The sequence below is a fragment of the Corvus hawaiiensis genome, chromosome Z, assembly GCF_020740725.1.
Source record: "Corvus hawaiiensis isolate bCorHaw1 chromosome Z, bCorHaw1.pri.cur, whole genome shotgun sequence".
NCBI lineage: Eukaryota > Metazoa > Chordata > Aves > Passeriformes > Corvidae > Corvus > Corvus hawaiiensis.
Genome location: NC_063255.1, coordinates 65,198,012 through 65,220,437, shown reverse-complemented (window position 1 = coordinate 65,220,437; position 22,426 = coordinate 65,198,012). Strand labels below are relative to the sequence as shown.

General features: G+C 39.1%; 1 protein-coding gene across 5 annotated transcripts in view; it reads left to right on the top strand.

Moving 5' to 3' along the window:
* The window catches only part of UHRF2 (ubiquitin like with PHD and ring finger domains 2), an 82,644-nt gene that overhangs the window by 39,400 nt on the left and 20,818 nt on the right, over window positions 1-22,426 (top strand). For all 5 annotated transcript variants that reach the window (XM_048292311.1, XM_048292307.1, XM_048292310.1 and 2 more), the window contains 2 exons: window positions 10,571-10,680; window positions 19,512-19,698. In XM_048292311.1, the coding sequence (XP_048148268.1) occupies window positions 10,571-10,680; window positions 19,512-19,698 (297 nt within the window). The remainder of the gene's footprint in view (window positions 1-10,570; window positions 10,681-19,511; window positions 19,699-22,426) is intronic.

The following is a 22,426-nucleotide window of genomic DNA, read 5'->3' as shown; positions in this document are numbered from 1 at the left end:
TCCTTGCAAACCAAGTCTGCCTTACAGAGGGAGCCCAAGAGTAAGTAGCCCAATTATTTAAGATCTTTCTAGTCCTGCTGGTGAAAAAGGTAAGACTTTGGAGGGCAAATCATCCCAAGGAAAAGGAGTGAGCAAATTCTGTGGATCAAAACCTGGTTAAATACCAAATGTCAACAGACATTTGACTTTCAATAATGCCACTTTTTACTTTTGTTCGTGACAACTAGAGAAAGGCAGATACTGCATCCGTTTTAAAAGAGGGCCAGTCAGCCTTATTTCAGTCTGTGGAAAAAAAGGGAACAGTTCGCTTAAAGTGCTGGCCAGTTGGTGATGATTTGGAATAGCCAAGGTGAAATTTTTTTCCAAGAGCAAATCATGCCTTACAAGCTCCTCTGCCTGCTGTGATAAAATTATCATCTCTGTGGCCAAGGGTAGCACAAAAGATGTAATTTAATTCAATGTGTAAGTGTCCCATAATATCCTGTCCCAGTCTGGTGATTCCTGTACTAACCTGGGAGGATGGACAACCAGGTGGGTTTAGAAAAAGAAAACACTGAATGATTGGGCTCAGAGGATAGTGGTTAGTAAGTTGTACACTACCTGGAAAGTGATGACAGGCAAGGACCTGCGGGGATGTATCCTGGGACCCGTACTGTTCAGTATCTTGTGGCAATACAGTGGACTCTGGCCGAGTTTGCAGATGCATGAAACTGATGGAAATCCAAGGGTAGTACTGCCAATCAGAGAGACCTGAACAGGCAGAGGAGAAACGGGTGGCAGGAGACTGAAGAACATCAAGGTGGATAAAAGCAGAGTTTTCTTTCACCTGGGGAGGCACAGGCCCTTGAAGCAGTACTGACTGGAAAGCAGCTCTGATGAGAGGGATCTGTGGGTTTTGGTAGGCAGCAAGGTGAATATGAGCCAGCAGTGTGTAATGAAGATTAACAGTACTTGGACTGTAAAAAAAGAATGATAAGTAGAAGACTTTACTCTCCTTTACTAAGCACTAATTCAACTGCATCAAGACTATTCCACTTGCCTACTATTCCACCGATGTCGGAACGGACACCCCCCTCTCATCTAAATGCACAAAAGAGAGACACATAAACTGCAGTGAATTTCAGCAGAGGGGCAGAAAATTGATTCTTTGGATTGCATCTAAAAGCTTGATGTTTCAATTAATTATGTATTAAAACATAAATTGCTCTAACATCAACAGAAAAAAGCGTAAGTAAAAACTGTTAAAATTTCAAATGTTTTGGGTGTCATAACCATTACTGTAAGATCAAAGTATATTTTGAAGGTGAAGAATGGGTTGACTTGGATCTTGAGGGTTTTGTTCGGTTTTCCAGAATATAAACTATATCTTCAGTATTTGTAAGTGTCCTTTCTCTAATAAACATGCAGACTTGGAACCACAGAGTCTTTTGACTTGCTTTTTAGGGGGGGTGGTATTTAGAAGTGTTTTGAAGTTTAATTTCTTCCCACTGAGGAAAGTAAGTCCAAACAGAAGAGGAAGAACAGAAGAAAACAAATCTAAGTGCAAAAAGGCAGATGATGGGTGGGTGGGAAACAGTGGTGAGTACAATATTAGCCAAAGCATTACTAAAAGAAAAAAGGAGTGGTGTCGAAACCTAGGTATACATTTAAGAGAAACTTTGAGGATGGAAAGGAGCTCCTGAGATTGTTCAAGCAGGATCAGCCAGAGCAGATTGCCTAGGATTAAGTGTAGTTGGGGTTTTAATAATGCTATGGATGGTTATTCAACAAACTTTCTGAGCAATCCACTGTAAAAAGAAAATTCACTCTTGCCACACTCTTGCACACTCCTACATTTTTCGTGTGTTGGTATCTCTTACGTCTTATCCTGGCAGTAGACTAGTTAAGAGGAGTCTGGCTCCCTGTTTATACACATAGATAAGAGCCATCCTCACACAGCCATTCTGTTCTTCAGACTAAACACTCATGTATCAAGGATGTTCCAGTGTCTTAATCATTTTTGTATCCCTTTTCTAGAACCACTCCTGTAAACCCACGTCTGTGTTGTCTGGGGAGCCTACACCTGGCCTTTGTAATGCTGAGTTGTGAGCGCATTTGCCTTGCCTTTGCCTGCTGGCAGTGCTGCTCTTAATGTAGTCCAAGAAGCTGTGGACCGTCTTTGCTTGCAAGGGCACGTAACTGGTTTATGGTCAGCTTGGTTTATGTTCCTCAAGATCTCTCTCTACCAAGCTGCTCTCCAGTCAGGTGGAGACACTCAGCAGGTACTGGTGCTCCCTTTGTGGAGGACTTGAATTTTTCTTTGTTGAACATGATGAAATTCCTTTCTGTCTAACTCTAGATGGTGGCAGAGGCAAGTAATACTCACTTTCCCAGGGACTGAGTTGAGGCTGATCAATCTGTCATCAGTCTTCGTTCTTGAAGATAGCACTGATATTTACACTCTTCTATTTAACAGGAAGGTGTAATCACCTTTCAATTACAGGACTAAGAGTACACTCATCCAAACATCAGGCAGCTCCCTCAGTGCTCACGAGCATGACCTGTTAGGGCCAGTAGACTTCTATATGTCCTGTGTAAATGCTCCATAACCTAGTCTTCCACTGAGGCTAAGTTTTCCTTGCTTTGGCCATTCCTTCTGTTCCTGAGGACCTTGGGTTCCTAAATACTGGTATTAGCATTAAATACTTGAGGCAAAGAAAGTGCTGAGTTCCTTGGTTTTTCTGTGTTTATTGTCATCAGGGGCTCTGCTATATTTAGGAGTGGCCCTACATTTTCTCTAGTTTTCCTTTCCTGTTTTTATAATCATAGAATTTTACTGCACAGGTTCAAATCAAGGTAGACCTCGGCTTTCCCAACCCTATGCCTACACAATAAGACATACCTCTTCCTGCCCCAGATCATCTCCTTTTTATATCTAAGCTCCCTATTAATTTCTGCAGGCTTCCTGTTGCCTTTGATGTCCTGCACATGGTGATAGACCATTTTTTAGCTTGCGATGATGCTTTAGTATCAGCTAGCTTTACTGGGCCCTTCTCTAAAGGGTATCTTTAGGCTTTGTAGGATTTTTCCAAGTAGGTCTCTGAAGAGATTACATTCTCCTGTCGTGAAATCCAGGGTTGTCTTGTACTATATCCTTCCTCTAAGGATTCTGAACTCCATCATCTCATCACTGTGGCAGTGAAACTTTAATGTTCCATGACCAGTTCTTCACAGTTTGTATGTGTCAGGTCTAGCAGTTTGCTTCTCTATCATCAGGACATTGTTACCACTGCACTCCAGAAATTCCCTGGATTGTTTGTGTTCTGCTTTGTTGACCTTCCAGCAGATGCCATGATGCTTCAAGTTCCCTGTGAGAACAGGGCCTGTAAACATGAAACTTTTTTCCCGTTGCCTGAAGGAGTCCTCATATATACTTACTCTCTAAAGCATGCACCTATTACAGCATCACCAGTGTTGTTCTGTCTGCTAACCTTGACCTATAAGCTCCTGACTAGTTCCTAATCTGCCCTCATATAAGGGACGACTCCTCTTAGCCTTCCTAGCATCTTCTTCCTGAAGAGCCCTTACCCATTAGTTGCAGCACTCCAGTCATGTGAGTTATCCCACCATGTGTCCATAATCCCAGTGTTGTTGTGGACCTGCATTAATTACACAGACCTCTGTAATCCCCTTTGTTCATTGCCCATGCATTGGTGTATAGGTGTTTCAGGGAACCACCAAAATGTGCTTCTCTCGCTTGTTTGTTGGGGAATCTCTCCAACAGTTAGACCCACAAGTCTATGGACGTTTGGATTTATCAATATAAAAATGAACAGTTAAGGGATTATCAGAGATTCCACACGAACTTGTAAAACTAGGAGAGGCTGTATTACCATTAAGTAATAGCCATTGGGCACTTAAATGGAGGATTTAATATCATGCACTAATGAAATGGGAAATCATGGTGGAAGCATTTGCTGAAATTTTTCTGAAGAGAACTGGGCAATACAAGGAATGAAGACATTCCAAAATAAACAGCTGCCCTCTAAATGCCAAATTAGTTATGGCTTCTTTTCCTAGGATTTTCTGACTTTCAGGAATTCTTGGTGAATTAGATTCATCATGTTCTGAGCAGGAGAATCCCTAGATGCCAAGTTTTTTCATTACAGTAATGCTGTCATACATTCAAGCCATGATAATAAATTCACTACTAACTTTCTAGGCTAGAAGCGTGGGTTTAGTCTTCTTCCCAAGGAGTTCTCCTTCCTTTCTTTTGCTTTGATATGACCATTCTTTGGAAATGTCTTTGTGATTCTGTGCCATTGTATTCTCTTTTATGATTTTATGGTGGATACCTTCAGAAGGCTTCCCCGGTCTTTTTTTATTTGCCTTTTCTTGGTTGATTAGTTGGTTGGTTTTGTTTGATTTTGGTTGGTTGGTTGGTTTTAAAGCACCTTACATTTTGGGGGTTTGTTGTTGCTGTTGTTTTATTCACTTAGGTTTTGGGGGTATTTGGGACATTTTTGGTTTTGGAGTTTGTGGTTTTTTAGTTGGTTGGTTTGTTTTTTTGGTTTTGTTTTTCATTTTGTATTTTGCTTGTTTGTTTGTTTGTTTTTTCCAGAGTGCTTAATATGTTTCTGTGTTTTTAGGACTCCTTCTCTTCTGTTCTTTGTTTTTTTTTGGAAGGTCTTTTCATCCTGACAATATCCCTCTGTGGGTTTGTTATGAAGGGAGGTGCTTCTTCTCATGTCTTTGTTTTTGAGTTGAGGTTCTCACTCAGTCTGGCAGGGTTCACAGACTGGTCTCTTGTAACTCTGTATAAGCTCATGATAAGTGTGTACTGCATCTACTCACTGAATTGCAATATAATTTAAAATCTGGATAGAAGTGTTTAGCCTCTTCTAGTAAGAATCACCTATTTGTATCTTTGCTTCTTCCTAGCATGAAGGAATTTGTTGACTAGCCCAGACCCTTGGAATGATGTCTTGAACAGAGTCTTAGCATTGTTTCTGTGCACTGCAGTTCAGTCTGCAAACACATAGAGAAGTGGACTGAGCTTAGACCATGCCCAAGCACAGCTCTTATTTTCATATGTTCTTTATGAATTTTATGAAAATTTATATTGATGTATTTTCATATTCTTTGTTTTTCATATATGAAACTTCTGGTGTATCACCTTTATGGGTCATCAATCTGCTTTTTTACCTGGTTCTTTATGGTCATTCGGGTGTTAACATGTGTGTTTGAACTTGGATTTGGAAGCTATAGATGCCCATTGAGCATTTGTGGTAGTGCCAGCCACAGACGCAGTCCTCAGTACAGGAAGGGAGCAGCTGGGGTGGTGGCAGTGGTGTTCCCTCCCCGACGGGACAGGGATGTTCCTGCAGCACCATGGACAGGGCCAGGTTTGGGGCGGGAGCAGGGCCCGCCAGAGGCTCCGCACCTCGGCGTGTTCCGTGGCTTGGGACTGGGATGTGTGCAGAGTCGTGAGTCTCTGACATTGTTGCTGGCTGTTCTCTCAAGCCAGTTCTTTCCCCAGGTACTCCAGTGTTCACCTGCTTACAGCTCCCAAGCTAAGGAGAAGAGGAGAGTCTCTGCGTCCCAGTCTCTGCTTTCAGAATCTGACATAATGAACTGTAATACATTGCTTTGTAAATGCATCAAGCGTCACACCTACTGCTGACATTAAAAAAAGATGGGGAGTGTGTGTGTTTTGTTTCTAAGGCATTAAAGATCTTCAACATAGCCTAGAAAATGTTAATTTAATTTTTTTTGCTGTTGTTTAAATACTAGTGTTATGGAAAGAGAGTAATAAAATCTCTGCATAGTTTGGAAGTTGTCATGTGTCTTTATCTTTACAGTACTGTGTAATAAATGAAAAGTTGAATTAAAAGCAGAGCTAATACTGTCCCATTTTGTAAATGTGCATTTTTATTTTAATGATAAAACAAATGTGTGTGGAATATTCTGAAAAAAAGTCTTGTACATATTCTCTGCTTTTTTGCTTGAGTGCAATAAAAAATAGAAGAACCTCTATGTAATTCAGTACAACCTAGCAGAATTTGGTCAGATTTTCAATGTAATATGCTGTCTTAATGTGGGAAGATTTTGTAAGTCACCTTCGAAACAAGCCTGTTTTAAATCAAATCTCCAGTCAACCACTTCTAAGGAGATGATATTGAAAGTTCTGTCAAGCATTTTGAATGGTAATATTAAAAGATTATGTGTTTTTTAAGAAGTTTAACTGTAGTTTGTTGATGGAGAACAGAAAGAGTTGCTGGCTGAAAACTTTACAAAAGCAGAATAAAGGCTGATTGATGTAAGGCATGTAAACAAAGTGTTGTGTATGAAAAGATAGATACTGAAAGTGGTAGTAAATCTGGTTTTGTTTTGATTTGTGTATTGTTTGTTGAGTGAATTTGTATATTTGGAGAGCATAGCCAATGTTATATTCTGATCGTGGTTGTTTCTATGCAGACCTGGACAGTACATTTTGACATTAGCCATAGAGATTGACTGTGAATTAGTTGTTTTTGGTAAACATGACAGTGTGAGTAAGATTTTGCTCTTAGGGGGCCTAAAGATAAATTGTCATTAGACACTTTTCATTATTACTCTTTGTGTGAATATAAACTTCGTGTGTATTTTTCTAGTAGTCTTCCCCCCGTTTTTTTTCACCATTGTATTTTAACTTTAGTGTGTGTTAAAGTACTATACTTTTAATTTCAGTGTGGTAAAGTGATAAACCCAGAAATTTCCAGACAGAGATCTGACAATTGTAACTGAATCTATCAGACTGTAAGAACTGATAAAGTTCTCTAAGAGTGGTAACTGTCCAGGAGTTTTGAAACTGACCTTTGAAATATCCAGGATAATGCCCACCTGTCACACGTCTAGTTAACTGTGATTCTGAATGTCTAAAGTGTTTTGCCACCTGAAGGTTAAAAAAAAAAAAGAAAAGGAAATGTATGTAGGGAAGGTGTAGCTATAAGAAGGTTCAGTTGAAGGTTTCTCTCTGGCTTAGTCTAACCTATCTCAAAGGAAGGCTTGCATGAGGAATTCTGCTGTGTTGAAGAATCTGGCCTTGTTTTTGGACTTAATTAAAGATTTAAAGTTCTTACTTGAAATACAAATACCCCATTTACTATGCGTATTGCATAATCTCATTTTTGGTATGGTAGGGTGAAGAAATGAAGAAAGGTTATATGTTTGACAGCATAATATAGCCACCATTTTATTAGATAACCATAATTTTAAAATCATGTGATCATTATTACATCACTGAATGGGTACTGTGGCAGAAGAATTAGTCTTTTATGAGCAATTAGTTGAGCAGATTTTTTTAGCTTGGGTAAAACTTAACCATTTATTATTAGCCATCATTTTCACAATGTTAGTTATCTTCCTCTGTAGTTCCAGATATGCAGCTGTGACATTTGTTGGAACATACCAGCTTTGTAATGTTATTTGGTAGTATTTTCTTTCTTCTTATGTAACTCATAGCAGAAAATAAAATGTTTTTTCTGGTTCAAATACTGAATAGACTTTGGGAAAACATAGTCTGAAAGTTGCTTTTCCTTATCTCAGAGGAAAAATACAGGGCAAAAAGAGAAGGAATGTCTACCGTGATCTAGTGTATGTAATAGAGAAATTATGAATTCCATCTGTTTAATAAGTACTGCCTAGATTTAAGGAATAGTATTGCTAGTCAGTAGGATTGCAGTGCTGTGAGAGAAAAACATGCCATGCAGCTGTATTAATTTTTTTATTATTTCAAGAGTTATGTATTTTCCAGTATTAGTTAGAGGAATTGTTTTATTTAACTAGCTAAATTTAAGAAGTATGTTGTGCTTCAACACTTCGAGGTGGAAATAATGTTTTTTGAGATGATACTTTGTAATAAAGTTGATGATAAAAGTCTGTGCTTCTGCATACTTCACAAAAACTTTGCTGTTACCGTTTGGAACACTTACATCATCAAACCAGCTAACAAATCTTTTCATGGTATCTTTTAAGGAAGCAATGTATTAATCATTGTAGTTAAAAGTAATTTTATAGTTCAAATTGGCACCAGTGGAATTTACTTCTAATTAATACTCTACTGAACTCAAGTCTGGCTTTTTTCCCCAAAGATATGAATAGCAGTATCACAAGTGTCTAGATTTCTGAGTACGGCTGTATGGTGTTTTACCACCTTCCTTCTTGACCCATAGACTGTATGCAGAGAATACAGATAATGAAAAACTTTTTTTTTAACAGCTGCTTTTTAGTTTTCTGGGGAAAATGCAGGGGGGGGGAAGGTAAGTTAAAGTTAAGTAGCTGTAAACCATAACACGCTGTAGAGAGAGGAGAGAAAGTGTGAATTTTTCCTAGATGCTCATAATAGGGATAGTAGTTACAGACTACGCACGCATTTAAGATTTGCAGGATGCAAAAATCAGTGAAAAATATGCTTAGATTTGTCTGAAATTTGCTGCAATTTGAGAATATCAGTCATTTGTAGCTGCTACATTAAGTATAAAATTTCACATTAACTATGTGAAAGAGGTCATAATTCTGTATTTTTGTTTTAGATTAGATTCATCACTTTGAGTTCTGTTAGAAGTTAGTCCTAGAGGAATAACTTTGGATAGGCAGTCAAGCAATGTTATAAGTAAGGAAGGTTCTAATATAGATTGATGGCATTAAAGAATGTCAAAAGGTGTGTTTTGTTTTGTTTTTAACTTCAAATAATCTAGGAATAACAAGAAATAAAGGACAGTTAATAAAGACTCTCCAAAGTACGGAAAATAACCTGAGAAATATTGGTACTTTGAGGAGTTTGGTCTGTATTTGTTGATTCAGTTTTCCTGCTGAAGATATGTTTACATCTTGTCCCTTCTATATTTGAATGTACTGTGCCTTTTTGATTGTGAATTGCTGAATATTGTGGGTAATTCAAAGTGTCTTTGCATGCTAAATCTGAGAGGTGTTACTCACAATGACCAGAACTGCTTTAAAGTACTATCCGCATAGGGTGCAAATTAAATTTATTCTAAATACATTATTTTTCTCCTCAGGAAAGCAAACAGTTCTTCATCTATCTGATGGATGTACTTTCATTGATGCAGCATTTGTGTATTCTGTTCAAATAGCCTAAATATTTGAAATTTGCCAGCATTTGCTGTTTATACATGTGACCAGTAATGGGGAAAGTTTTTCCTCCAAAAACTGCTGGGAAGGAAAAGGGTCAAAATAAATACAGGTGCTTAAGTAAATAGCTGTTGGTACACTTAGAAGGCAGTTAGAGCCAGTCAAGACACTGACAGAATCCTCTCAATCCCAGTTCCATGGAGACCTAAATACTGCAGTGCTCAGGGCCATGAAGAAGTGGTTTGTTACCTGTGGTTTTTCCCTGGCTTAGTTTTTTTCTGCCTTAGTTAGGTCATCATGTGTCATTGTCCAAGAACTGGTAGTCAGCACAAAGGAAGTGGTGGGGGCAGGCAAAGAGGTAGAGCAGGGAACCACAGATTCCAGACCAAAGCCTGATGTTTCTGGAGATGTTCTGTTGTTGCAGTTATCCTTATTGAATATGAATCTAGTATCTTGTTTCCCTATCTGTCTATAGTCTAACTGCATTTTGCTAGACTTTTTTATAGGGATCTGCCACCTGGCTGGCTTTCTTCGAAGGTGTTCTAGTCACCTCTGTGATTGGTTCTTACAGATATCCATCAGTATTATACTGAAAATTCCTGCTTACTTTTAGATCAGGTAGTAAATTGAAAGTGGTAAGAGGACAGGCAGTTGAAGAGAGCATAATAGCATCCTAAGGAGGAAGGAAAAGGGAGTGCTTCACAACTGTTGGTGTCATTGTGGCCATTTCTTCCTAGATATGTTTGCATTGAATTAGAATCTGTGTAGATACAAATATATTTTAATAAGAATAGGTTAAAACCTTTACATATAATTTCTAATTGTTTTCTAGAAGTCTTTTGGCATTATTGTTGTGGAGTCTTGGAGTATTTTTTACTACTAATCACTGAGATTTTGCAGTGAAACCTGACATTAGCAAGACTACCTACAGTATGTAATTCAGTACAGTCTTGTATGTGGCTTTCCAGAGTTGAGAAACAGTTAAAAGTTATAGAAGGGCTTTTGACACTTTCTGTGCTTTTCTTGCTCTATGGGTTACAAGTATTAATCTGCCTTATAGGTTACATTTCTGGTTTGTTTGTGATACTACACTTTTATAATGTTTGAGATGCTGTATTCCACAGGATATGGTTTTGTGTAGTCTGCTGTGTTCGACCAATAAAAACATTTTCAGGTTTTAGAAGTGGAATTCAGCCATAGTGGATAACTGTCAAAGATATGCTGAACTGCCAGACAGTCTGAGGATGATGGAGTAGTCTTTTCTTTAAGCAAGCCCTAAATATGTTTTTTTTTTTTCCTTAAGAGTTACAGCACTGGACTGATTTTTGTGTATTAATTGAAATAAAGTATCCTATCAGTGATAAAAAAAAAAAGGTTACTTATCTTAGGATTCAGAAGGTATAGAATCTAGGTCTGACGAGCTAAGTTGAATGTACTTTTTATTCTTTTTGTTTTTCAGAGGTCCAGAAGACACAATAAATGATTGTAAAATCCTTTTTATAGAGGAAATGTACAAGATTGAAAAGCCAGGAGCCTATCCATTGACATTTGGGGATGGAGATTTCAAAAGTATGCACTTTTTAAATTATTTGAATATAAGTACAAATTAAGTGATGTTTATTTAGAAAATATCAGCATGCAGAGGTAGTAGTAATTGTTTTCTGTTCAGGAAAGTAATAACATTGAATCATTTTTAGTCTTCTGTTCTAAAAGTATAGTTACTATAAGATGGCTGTATTACTTGACATATTCAGAAACTAGTAACAGCTTTGTGCTATCAGTCATAAGTGGTGAAAAAGGGAAACAGCTGATAATGCTCTAAATAAACAGTGCAGAATGAATTTGCAGTCTTATTTAAGTTCCTAGAGAAGTGTTCAGGTCACCAGAACTTCTCTTGCAACTGACATGTAATTTAAGCTTTTAATAAATTAATAAATGCCAAAGATAGAATTAGTCTGTAGTAATGCAATTTAACTCTGTCATTATGTCAGGAAACAAAAAAAAGATAAGGAACTTTGCTCTAAAGCTGGTTGTACCATGAAAAAAAAGGGATAATTAATATTTGGATTAGTTTACCCTGCATGACCTTCTAAAAAAATGACTATGCCAGACCTCCTTAACCTCCCCACAAACATGGTAAGGAGTTAGTGGCAGTTTATCTAAAAAGTAGTGTGACATTTTACCCTAAGCTGGAAATATTAAAGTCATGAGTGCTAAATATTTGTGATAGCAGCACTGAAGACTGAACTGCAGGTCTGCAAGTAGGTTTTAGATATAATTATATATTACATTCCTGACTCCATGCAATTTTTCAGAACCTTTGGAGGTAGCTTTCAGTGCACAAGGAGTCTGAATAATGTTTATTTGTTGTCTAAAAAAAAAAAAATCACTGTTCTTCAAAGGAGCAAATACCATTCCCTGCGGTATTCTTAAAAGTAAAAATGTCAATTTCTCAAGTCATTATTCATTTTTATTATTTGAGAATTACTTTCCTCAGATTACTAAAAAATGAAAAAAGGAAACTATTCATTCTGTTTTATGTTTTCTCGGTCATATTAAAAGATGTTTGCATATCTTAAAGCATGTTTTGATTTAAAAAGATTGCAGTGTGAAAAAATTTAAAATCTACAAATACTGGTTTGCATTTACATACTGTTTATTTTACAAGTATGCAGTGTTTTAAATGGCATAAAAAATTATTGCAATTCATTTAGTTCTTCCCTGCAGCTGCTGTGTAGTGAATTAATTTTTCAAATTGTGTGTGTCAAGGAAATGAGTGATTACTGTATTGCTGACTGTACAAAATTGTCTACAACGGTGCTATTTGATCTGACACGAGTATTTACTTGTCATAGAATCATTTAGATTGCAAAAGGCCCTTAAGACCATCAAGTCCAACTGTTAACCCAGCACTGCCAAGTCCACCACTAAACCATGTCCCTAAGTGCCACCTCTACATGTTTTTTGAACACTTCCAGGGGTGGTAATTCCATCACTTCTCTGGGCAACCTCTTTCAGTGCTTGACCATTCTTTCTGTGAAGCAGTTTTCTTAATAACCAATCTAAACCTCCCCTAGCCCAACTTCAGGCTGTTTCCTCTTGTCCTTTTGACTGACCTTCTCCTGCCTACAACCTCCTTTCACACAGTTGTAGGGAGCAATAAGGTCTCAGGTCACCTGAGCCTTCTTTTCTCCGGGCTAAACAACGCAGCTCCCTGAGCTGCTCCTCATAGGACTTGTACTCCAGACCCTTCACGAGCTTCACTGGCCTATGCTGGACATACTCCAGCACCTCAGTGTCCTTCTTGAAGTGAGGGATCCAAAGCTGAACACAGGATTTGAGGGGTGGCCTCGTGAATATATACTTTGTACACTCATTGCCACACTAATTGTTTCAGAGTCAAGATCTTCATTGTCTGTCATAGCTCCTTCCCTGCAATGTTGATAGTTGTTTCTTTATTTGTAACCTCTTTGCTTAAACTACCCAAATATTGACATCTGTGTAGAGATTTGCACCTCTGTGTATGTTTTATTCCATTTTGTTCCTGGTCCCAATCTTATTAATTTTAACATATTGTTTATAACCTTCATAAATAAATATAATTCATAAATATAACCTTTAAAAGTGTGATCATGAAAAATAAATTGATCTCGGAATTCAGCCTTATTTCTTGAACTGCTCTTTTTCCTGAAGCCAGCACTCACCACACAACCCTGTTCATATTATTCTGTTTTTTCAGCCAGGTCATCTGTTTTGCCTTCATTCAAGCATGCACAGTGTACGTCACTTGAGTTGTATGCCATAAGCACCAGTGTAGCCTTTCCTTCTGGACTGTACTTGCAACCCCATTTGTACTGTGTATTAAAAAGAGGTTAAATAGATGTACACATATCTATAAACACACAGTTCCCTTAGCTTATATACTCTGGAAATATGCAGAATTTTATTACAAAAACAGCAGATGAAATTAAAACCATTATTTGACCTTAAATATTCTATGAGATTGTTGTAAGCACAATCAGAAAATGCACTGACTGTAGTTTTGTTCATATTAAGCTACTCTCCATGCCCTTGTCAAAAGATAGAATGCCTGCTGTGGAAATAATCTTCATCAAATAGACAGTGTAGGCTGTCACTGCAGAAAAACTCCTATTTCTTGAGCATGGTCACATAATAATCAGGTTTTGTATGTGTGAAGTGATGTCATTATACATTTAGCAGTTACAATTAAAAATAAAGTAGTCATTTTCTAGTTAATTAATGGAAATAAAATTCTACAGCTGAGGAAAGGAGTAAGGCTAAGCCTATTAGAAAAGTATACTAGAATTAACAAAATCTAAGAAGCAACATATTTGTAAATATCTTAAAAATATTTATATACAACATGGAAATAAGACCTAGGTATCAACATGTATTACTTCCATCAGAATGCAAACTTGTGCTGTGATAACTCTTCCTGCAAAAAAAAAGATAATATGAAATTGTATATGCAACTAAACTCTGCATTGTTGGCTGAGGTGAACAGACCTGTTTTCATGAGACCAACAGTGGCAGCTATAGTTAGTGCATTTGACTTACAACATGGTTAAAACACAAATGTGAAAAATGATAGTCATGTCACAAAAATGACAGCTTGTAGTTTGCATATTGAAGAAAGTTGAGAACTTCACATATTGTTTAACTGATCTACAATATGTAGACCTTTTTTTCTCTTTTTCTATTAAAAGAAAAAAAAATTACTAACCTTTTACCTAAGAAACTGGTTTCATAACTGAAACCAGTTAATTACATAGACCTAAACAATTTGTGGTGCTAAGAGATACAGAAAAATAGGCAGTTTCATTTTGTCTATTATTTATTGGATGAGATAGACTCTTCGGTTTCCTTAGGGAGTGCTCAGTCATCACTTCTAAAATTTTTCAAAGGAGTTAACAGTTATCTGGGATTTCATAGTCTGACTTGAATTGGTGTTGACACCTTGCACAGGTTGTGAGTTTAACCTAGCTGTGCTGAAAAACCCTCAGATTTGTTCATCAACACTTGTAAAATTTTTCCTTTCTCTTCAAATGAGCTTTGGGAGAGAAGTCTCAAACTAATAGAAGATTGCCTCCATTTGGATAGCGTGATAAGTCTGCTAGGCTACGCTTTACTAGAAGCAATATTCTCATAGATTTTGGCACTTTTTTAGAAGTATATATTTAAGTGTACCTTTGCCTTTAAGACTTTGCAAAATAGTCACTGCTGGTAGCTTTACATGTTTATTTCTCAGGTTTTCCAGTCAGTACATCTCACTAAACCTTCTATCTGCAGCTGGTAATCTTCCCTCTTCAGTGATTCTTTTATATTCTTCAAAGTTTTTTCTCTTGAAAACAATGATTCAAACATTCTGATATAGCACTTCTTATCATAGAATGGTTTAGTTGGAAGGGACCTTTAAAGATCTTCTAGTCCAAGCCCCTTGCTGTGGGCAGGGATATCTTTCATTAAATCAGGTTGCTCAAAGCCCTATTCAATCTTACTCTGAAAGGTTCCAGGGATGGGGCATTCACACCTTCTCAGGGTAACCTGTGCCAGTGTCTCATCACCCTCACAGTAAAAAAATTTCTTCCTTGTATCCAGTCTAAATCATGTCTCTTTCAATTTAAAACTGTTCCTTGTTGTCATTGTTGTTGCTCCCTGTCATTACTGTCTTGGTAAAAAATCTTTCCCCATCTTTCTTATAAACCCACTTTAAGTATTGAAAGCCCACAAAAAGGTCTCCCTGAAGCCTTCTCTTCCCCAGGCTGAAGAAAGCCATCTCTCTCAGCCTTTCTTCTTAGGAGAGATGTTCCAGCCGTCTGATAATTTTCATGGCCCTCCTCTGGACCTGTCCTAACAGTGGTTGGAAGGAGTATTCGGGGAACTACAGGCCTGTCAGCCTGACCTCAGTGCTGGGCAAGGTCATGGAGCAGATCGTCCCGAGTATCATCACACATGATGTGCAGGACAACCAGGGGATCAGGCCCAGCCAGCAGGGATTTGTGAAAGGCAGGTTCAGCTCGACCAACCTGATCTTCTATGACAGGGTGACCCGCCTAGTGGTTGAGGGAAAGGCTGTGCATGTCATCTGCCTGGACTTTAGTAAAGCCTTTGATACTGTTTCCCACAGCATTCTTCTGGAGGAACTGTCTGCTCATGGCTTAGACAGACACACTGTTCACAGGGTAAAAACCTGCCTGTATGGCCAGGCCCAGAGAGTGGTGGTGGATGGAGTTACATCCAGCTGGTGGCCGGTCACCAGCAGTGTTCCCCAGGGCTCAGTACTGGGGCCAGTTCTGTTTAATGTCTTTATGGATGACCTGGATGAGGGCATTGAGTGCACCATCAGTCAGTTTGCAGATAACACCAAGATGGGTGGGAGTGTTGACCTGCTGGAGGGTAGGAGGCTCTGCAGAGGGATCTGGACAGGCTGGATCATGGGCCAAGGCCAGTGGTGTGAGGTTCAACAAAGCCCACTGCCGGGTCCTGCCCTTGGGTCACAACAACCCCAGGCAACACCACAGGCTGGGGCAGAGTGGCTGCAAAGCTGCCCACAGGAAAAGGACCTGGGGGTGCTGGTGCCAGCAGCTGAACATGAGCCAGGGTGTGCCCAGGTGGCCAAGAAGGCCAATGGCATCCTGGCCTGTATCAGCAACACTGTGGCCAGCAGGACCAGGGCAGGGATTGTCCCCCTGCGCTCAGCACTGGTGAGGCCACACCTTGAATTCAGTTCTGGGCCCCTCACTCCAAGAAAGACATTGAGGTGCTGAAGTGAGTCACACCATGTGCCTGAGAGTATTGATTGGATATCAGGAAAAATTTCTTCATGGAAGGGGTTATTAAGCATTAGGCCAAGTTCCCCAGTGAAGTGGTGGCATCACAGTCCCTGGTAGTGTTGTAAAGGTGAGTGGATATGGCACTTGAGGACATGATTTAATGCTGAACATGATGGTGGTGCTAGGTTGACAGACTTGATGATCTTAAAGGTATTTTCAAACTTTATTGATTCTATGATTCTGTGATGAACTGCACTGCTCAGCCTGGTGTCATCTACAGCCTTGTTGAGAGTGCAGTCAATTCCACTGTGTATGTCATTGATGTAGGTAGAAAATAATAGTGTTCCCAGTATGACCCTTGAAGAACACCGCTCCTTAATGGTTTACATTTTTACGCTGAAGCATTGGATATGGACCATTCACTCTTTAACTGTGGCCATCCAATTAAATCTTTATCCGTTTAACATTTCATTCATAAAACCCATCTCTCTTCAGTTTAGCAGCAAGAATGTAAGACAGCTATAAAGCTAAAGAGTGTCCCAAACAAGGGCCACAGAGATGGTGAAGGGCCTTGAAGGGAAGCTTTATAAAGAACAGCTGAGGTCACTTGGTCTGTTCAGCCTGGAGAAGAGGAGACTGAGGGCAGTCATCACAGTCTACAACTTCCTCATGAGGGGAGGAGGAGGGGCACACACCAATGTCTTTTCTGTGATGACCAGTGACAGGACATGAGGAAATTGCCTGAAGCTGTGTCAGGGGACGTTTAGGTTGGATATTAGGAGAAGGTTCTTCACCCAGGGGGTGGCTGGACACTTGAACAGGCTTCCCAGGAAAGTGGTCACAGCACCAAGCCTGGCAAGGATTCAAGGAGCTTTTGGACAATGCTCTCGCACACATGGTGAGATTCTTGGGATGTCGTCTGCAGGGCCAGGAGTTGGACGTGACTGATTTTTGTGGATCCCTACCCACTCACAGTATTCTATAATTCTATGACTTTATGTTAAGAATATTGTGAGGGTCCAAATCAAAGGCCTTACAGATAGGTAAATGACATCTGTAGTTCTCCTTTGACAATTGATGTATTCTGTCCGTGGTGGAGGACCAATGTGCCAATCAGGCACTATTTGCCCTTGGTGAAGCCATTTTATTTGTCTTTAACCAGCCCTCTGTCTTCCACATGGTTTGACATGTCTTCCAGGAGTCTGTGCTCTGTGATCTTACTGGGCACTGAGATGAGACTGACTAGTCAATAATTCCTGGGTTCCTGCTTTTTGCCTTTTTAAAAAAATACTCCTTTTTCTCCAGTCACTGAGAACTTACCCTGACTGCTGTGGATTTTCAGACATGATGTGACTGCCGTGACTTTTTATATATGATGGAGAGTGGCTTAACAACTACATTCACCAATTCTCTCAGGACCCTGGGATGCATCTCCTTGGGTCCCATGGTCTTGTCTATGCTCAGGTTCTCAGATGATCTTGAACCTGATCTTCTCTTACACTTCAATTCCCCAGTTCCTCTCTTGAGGTTCAGGGACTTCAGAGATGTGGGAAGAGTGATTACTAATGAACAATGAGGCAAACTAAATTGCTGCATACCTCAACCTTCTCCATGTTGATTGTCATTAGTTCTGTCCCATTTTGGGGAACAGAGGGGAGGATGGGGTTGTGTGTGTACATTTTCTTTAATCTTCTATTTCTGACCAACATGCCTGTAGAAGCCATTGTTACTATTCTTTGTATCCCTTGCCAAATTCAGCTCCAGTTATACCTTAGCTTTCCCAATCCTGTCTCTACACCAGATAGCACTTCTCTTTTCTTCCCAGGATACCTGTCCCTGATAACATGTCCTGTGCTTTTCCTTCTTGTGTTTCACTTTGGCCAGGGTATTTGCTGAGCCATGCTGGTCTCCTGCCTTCGTTGCCTGAATGCTCACTGGTGGAACTTGAGAGCTCTTGGGCTCTAAGAAAAATGTCCTTAAAGATCTGACAGTTCTATTCTGCTCCTTTTTCCCTGAGTGCAGTTTTCCAGAGGGTCCCATGTAGTAATTCCTTAAACAACTAAAGCTTAGGCTCCTAAAATTCAGGGTACTGACTTTAACCTTTCTTTGGCCCATAATGCTTGAGATCATGAATTTCACTGGGGCATGATTGCTTCAGCCCAGGATGCCACTGGTCCTGACCTCACCTTTTAGTTAATCTGTGTCAGTAAGCAACAGATGCAGTAACACTTCTCTGTCACCTGGGTTAAGAAATTATCCTTGATGCTCTCCAAGAGTCTCCTGGCCTGCTTACATCTTGCCGAGCTGCTTTTCCAGCAGATGTCAGGGTGACTGTCCTGACAAGTCCCTGCAGCTGGATCAGAACCTGCCAGAGTGATGCTTTCTGCAGGTGAAGTAAGAAGGTTTTGTCAGCAGGCTCCCCTCAGTTGGGTGGCTGGTAATAAACACAAACCGTGAGGTTTCCTTTGTTGGTTTGGCCTCTGATTTTCGATCACAAGCTCTTGACCTGTTCATTGCTGTTTTTCAAAGACAGGTTTGTGCAATCAGTCCATAGAGGGCAAATTGCCTGCCCCTCCTTCCTTGCCTGTCCCTTCTGAACAGTCTGTAGCTATCAACTGGAGTGTTCCAGTCACATGATTTGTCCCACCAAGTTTCAGTGTTTGTGGTTAGATCATAGCTTTCCATCTGCACAGTCACTTCCAATTCTGATTGTTACCCATGCTACATATGCCAGTGTATAGACATTTTAGCTGGGCTATCAACTGTGTCAGCGTTTTAGATAAAAAAACTCTTGTTTTTTTAGGCATTTCACAGGTGTTCCCCTGTCAGTTTTTAATTCATCAAGAGCCCCTGACTTTTCTTTGTTAATAAAAACTCCATCCCCTTCCCACTCAAAATCTAGCTCATTCTGCCTTTGAAGATGGAAGTATTGTTCAAGGTCCTCCAGAAAGACTGCAGATACAGCACAATGCTTGGCATTCCAGTCCCCCTTTCTTATAAAACTTTGTCTGGAGTTTCTCTCCACAGAGAATTTACACTGATAACTTACAACTGTGTTGATGAGTTTCTCTGTAAAGTCCATTCAGTTGGGAGGGCATGCTTTTCTTCAGCAGAAGGGGGGTTGGATTTCTGCAAAACTCTTAGTCATAAATTTCCTTCTTGGTATAGTTAGGAAAAACATTGAAGTTTCCAGAACTCCTCTGGATGCATCAAGGATCCACCTTGTATTTCTATTCAAGAATAAACTCCTGAAAGAAATATTTACTTTTATTGCTTATATTATCCAAGCTAACTTACAAGGAACTGCTAAGCTGTACAGCTTCAAAAGGCAGCAAAGCTCCACCTGTAGGGAGAATATGCAGGTGCATCTTGGGGACAGGAGAAAATAAAGAGAAGCTGCTGATTAATTTTCTTTAGTAATTTTCTTTATGGCTTGTTTATACAGCAGAAGAAATCTTGTTAGACCTAGATAGTTAATTACCTCATTGTAAGAAAAAAAGCATTTTCAAGAGAGCAGTGTTCATGTTCAGAAATAATTATTCCTTTAGATACAGTAATGCACTTTTCTGAGATACATGGCATTTGATGTTTCTTTGTTTTTGACAGGAAAAAGTGGCCCTGAATGCAAGCACTGTAGGGCTGATCCAGATAAGGAGTGCCGGTTTTGTTCGTGTTACTTGTGTGGTGGCAAACAGGATGCTCACATGCAACTCCTGTGTGATGAATGTAATATGGCTTATCATATATACTGCCTGAACCCTCCCTTAAGCAAGATACCAGAAGATGAAGACTGGTAAATATACAAGCTTATATATTTTTATATATATTTACTTACCTATACTGACATTTTTTTTATATATATTTACTTACCTATACTGACATTCTATACATGGTACCTTTTTGATATTTGCACCTCATGAAAGAAAATGCTGAAGATGTTTTTAAATTCTGGGGTGTTTTCATCCATCTACTTAATGAAAGGCTTATGTTTTCTGTCAAGATAATTCTTTTAAATCATTCAAAAGGGATAGTAGTAATGACCTTATGGAATTTCAAGACTGGTATGTTCATTTTATTCATTATGATCATTATGATCTTCTGTGACATTACCTGATCTGACTGTATTTATCGACAGTTGTTGTTCCTTAGCCTCTTCATTTTTTAAAAGCTTCACTGCTTGAGCAATTCTCTTATGCTCATGCTTCTCTGCCCCTTCATCCTCTGTCCCTGCTCATGCCCCTGTGCTCTTCATTGCCTCTATTACATTCATTTTTCATGCTATGGAAGGACAACTGCATTGCTACTCTTCATGTCTTATGTACTTACTCTTATGTCTTTATTAGCTGTGTACAATTTATACTGTTCATATTTATCACCTGTCTACGACTTACTTGAGATTCTAATACTTTATAGCTGAGTAATAAGTAGAATTTTATTCTAAGAAAGTTTTCCATTATATAGACTTCATTAAATATCTAAGATGTCTATGAATACATTACATGGAATCTCTTTGAACCTTGTGATTATATTTTATGTAAAAATCTGTGTAAGTCTTTTGGAAGTTTTAATGTTCTCTGTAAATGAATAACTCAATCTCTTACACCTCACTGGATTCCATAATGTTTATTGGTTGGTACCTGATGGTCTGCCTGTTTTCTGGGGCAACTATCCTCACATGAAAGAATTTCTTACTAAAATCTAAACTAGCTAGAAGGTGCTATAAGGTCTTCCTGAAGCCTTTTCTCCATACTGAACAGCCCCAAGTCTCTCAGCCTGTCTTCAAGGCAGAGGTGCTCCAGCCCTCTGATCAACTCAGTGGCCCTCCTATGGACTCTTTCCAACAGGTCCACATCTTTCTTGTGTTGGGTGCCCCAGAGCCGGATGCAGCACTGCCGGTGGGGTCTCACAAGACCAGAGTAGAGGGGGAGAATCACCTCCCTTGACCTGCTGCCCACACTGCTTTGGATGCAGCCCAGGATTGGTGGGTTGGCTTTCTGGGCTGTGAGTGCACATTGCTGGGTCATGGTGAGCCTTTTGATCACAAACACCTCCTCCTCTCCAGAGCCAGTCTTCATTCATTCTCCAAATTATGAATTTCCAGAAGTTTAATTCATATAATTAAAATTCATTGGAAAATGGCTATCAAGCTTTTTACCTTGTTTTTGTTTGCTTTGTAACTAACAATAGGAGTCTTAAGATCTCTACATGTAAGTCCATAGGTGCATCTGTGGATGAAGTCACAGGATGGTAGAGGTACAGTTATGGACCTGGCTTACGTGAACCAGTTTCAGGATGCTTAGTGTCACCAGCCTTGTGCTGTCTCAATGCTTGTCATTATGTAGAAATGCTTTTGCACTAGGCAAAGCAGCATCTCCTACCAAAGAAGAAGTTCGTGCCCTCCATTCTTTTTGCATACTAGCAAAGAATCATGGCTGTCCGATTCTTGATATACGAACAGTTTGCTTTAGAATTGGAAATACTTCCATTTCATGTTTTTAGAATGTAAAATCTGGCAAACTCTCTTCAGGGTTTAAGCCTTCAGTTTGGGAAAGGGTAAATTTTTCTTGTGGAGATTAAGTCACTCTGTATGTGAAACAGTATTTAATATTCCATACAAGATTCAGTTTAAAAGATATTAAGGTAATATTTTTATCCTATCGAGAAACAGGGAATTCACTGTGTGAACTCACCTAGTTAATTCACCTTGTGAATTTGCATTATGTCATATTTGTTCTTTTAATTAGTTGTTGCATGCGCTTTTTCTGTAAGCAGCTGTAATACTCTTCAAAGTCATAGTGTCAGATAATTTCAGCATCTTACATGATTATTTATTTTAATCTACATGGCTTCATTGTTTTAATGGTTCAACACCTTTCCTGAGATAGTGAAATCTATTCCTGTGGACATTAATCATTAATTCTTTTATTCATATCCACATACAAAACTTAATATATCCAAAACAGTCGAAGTACTACTGCTACTACTACTACAAGTAGTAGTAGTAGTAGTAGTAGTAGTAACAGTTGTTATTATCTGAACTAGATTATCAATGTTAGTGTAGATCAGGCTTCCTCTTCTAATGGTGTATGGTCCAAACCTAGCCTATGGGAGCCAGAAACATGGACGTGCCTTTGTATTGATGCTCCTGGAGTGGGATTAGAATGTTATTGGAAACAGCAGAAGGACCACTGTACTCCTTTTCTCTCACTACTGTAGTCACTGTGTACTAGTATCTCTACTTTCCTACCTGAATGGATTTGTGTTAGTTGGAGTAGGCCACAACATTATATTCCAAATGGCCTCACTGTGGAGTGAGTGTGTTTGTGTGTTTCTATACACATTATGTCATGTCTTGGCTCTACTTGATATTCAGCAGTCTGCAGTGAAATTTGTTGCACTACCAGCAAAAAATAAGACTGGGCAGGACGTAGAAACAGACCATAAGTAGTGGTTAGCAGCATACTCTAATCTCAGCTATTTTCTCCTTTACATGATATAAGTGAAGGAGGACTAAATGAAGA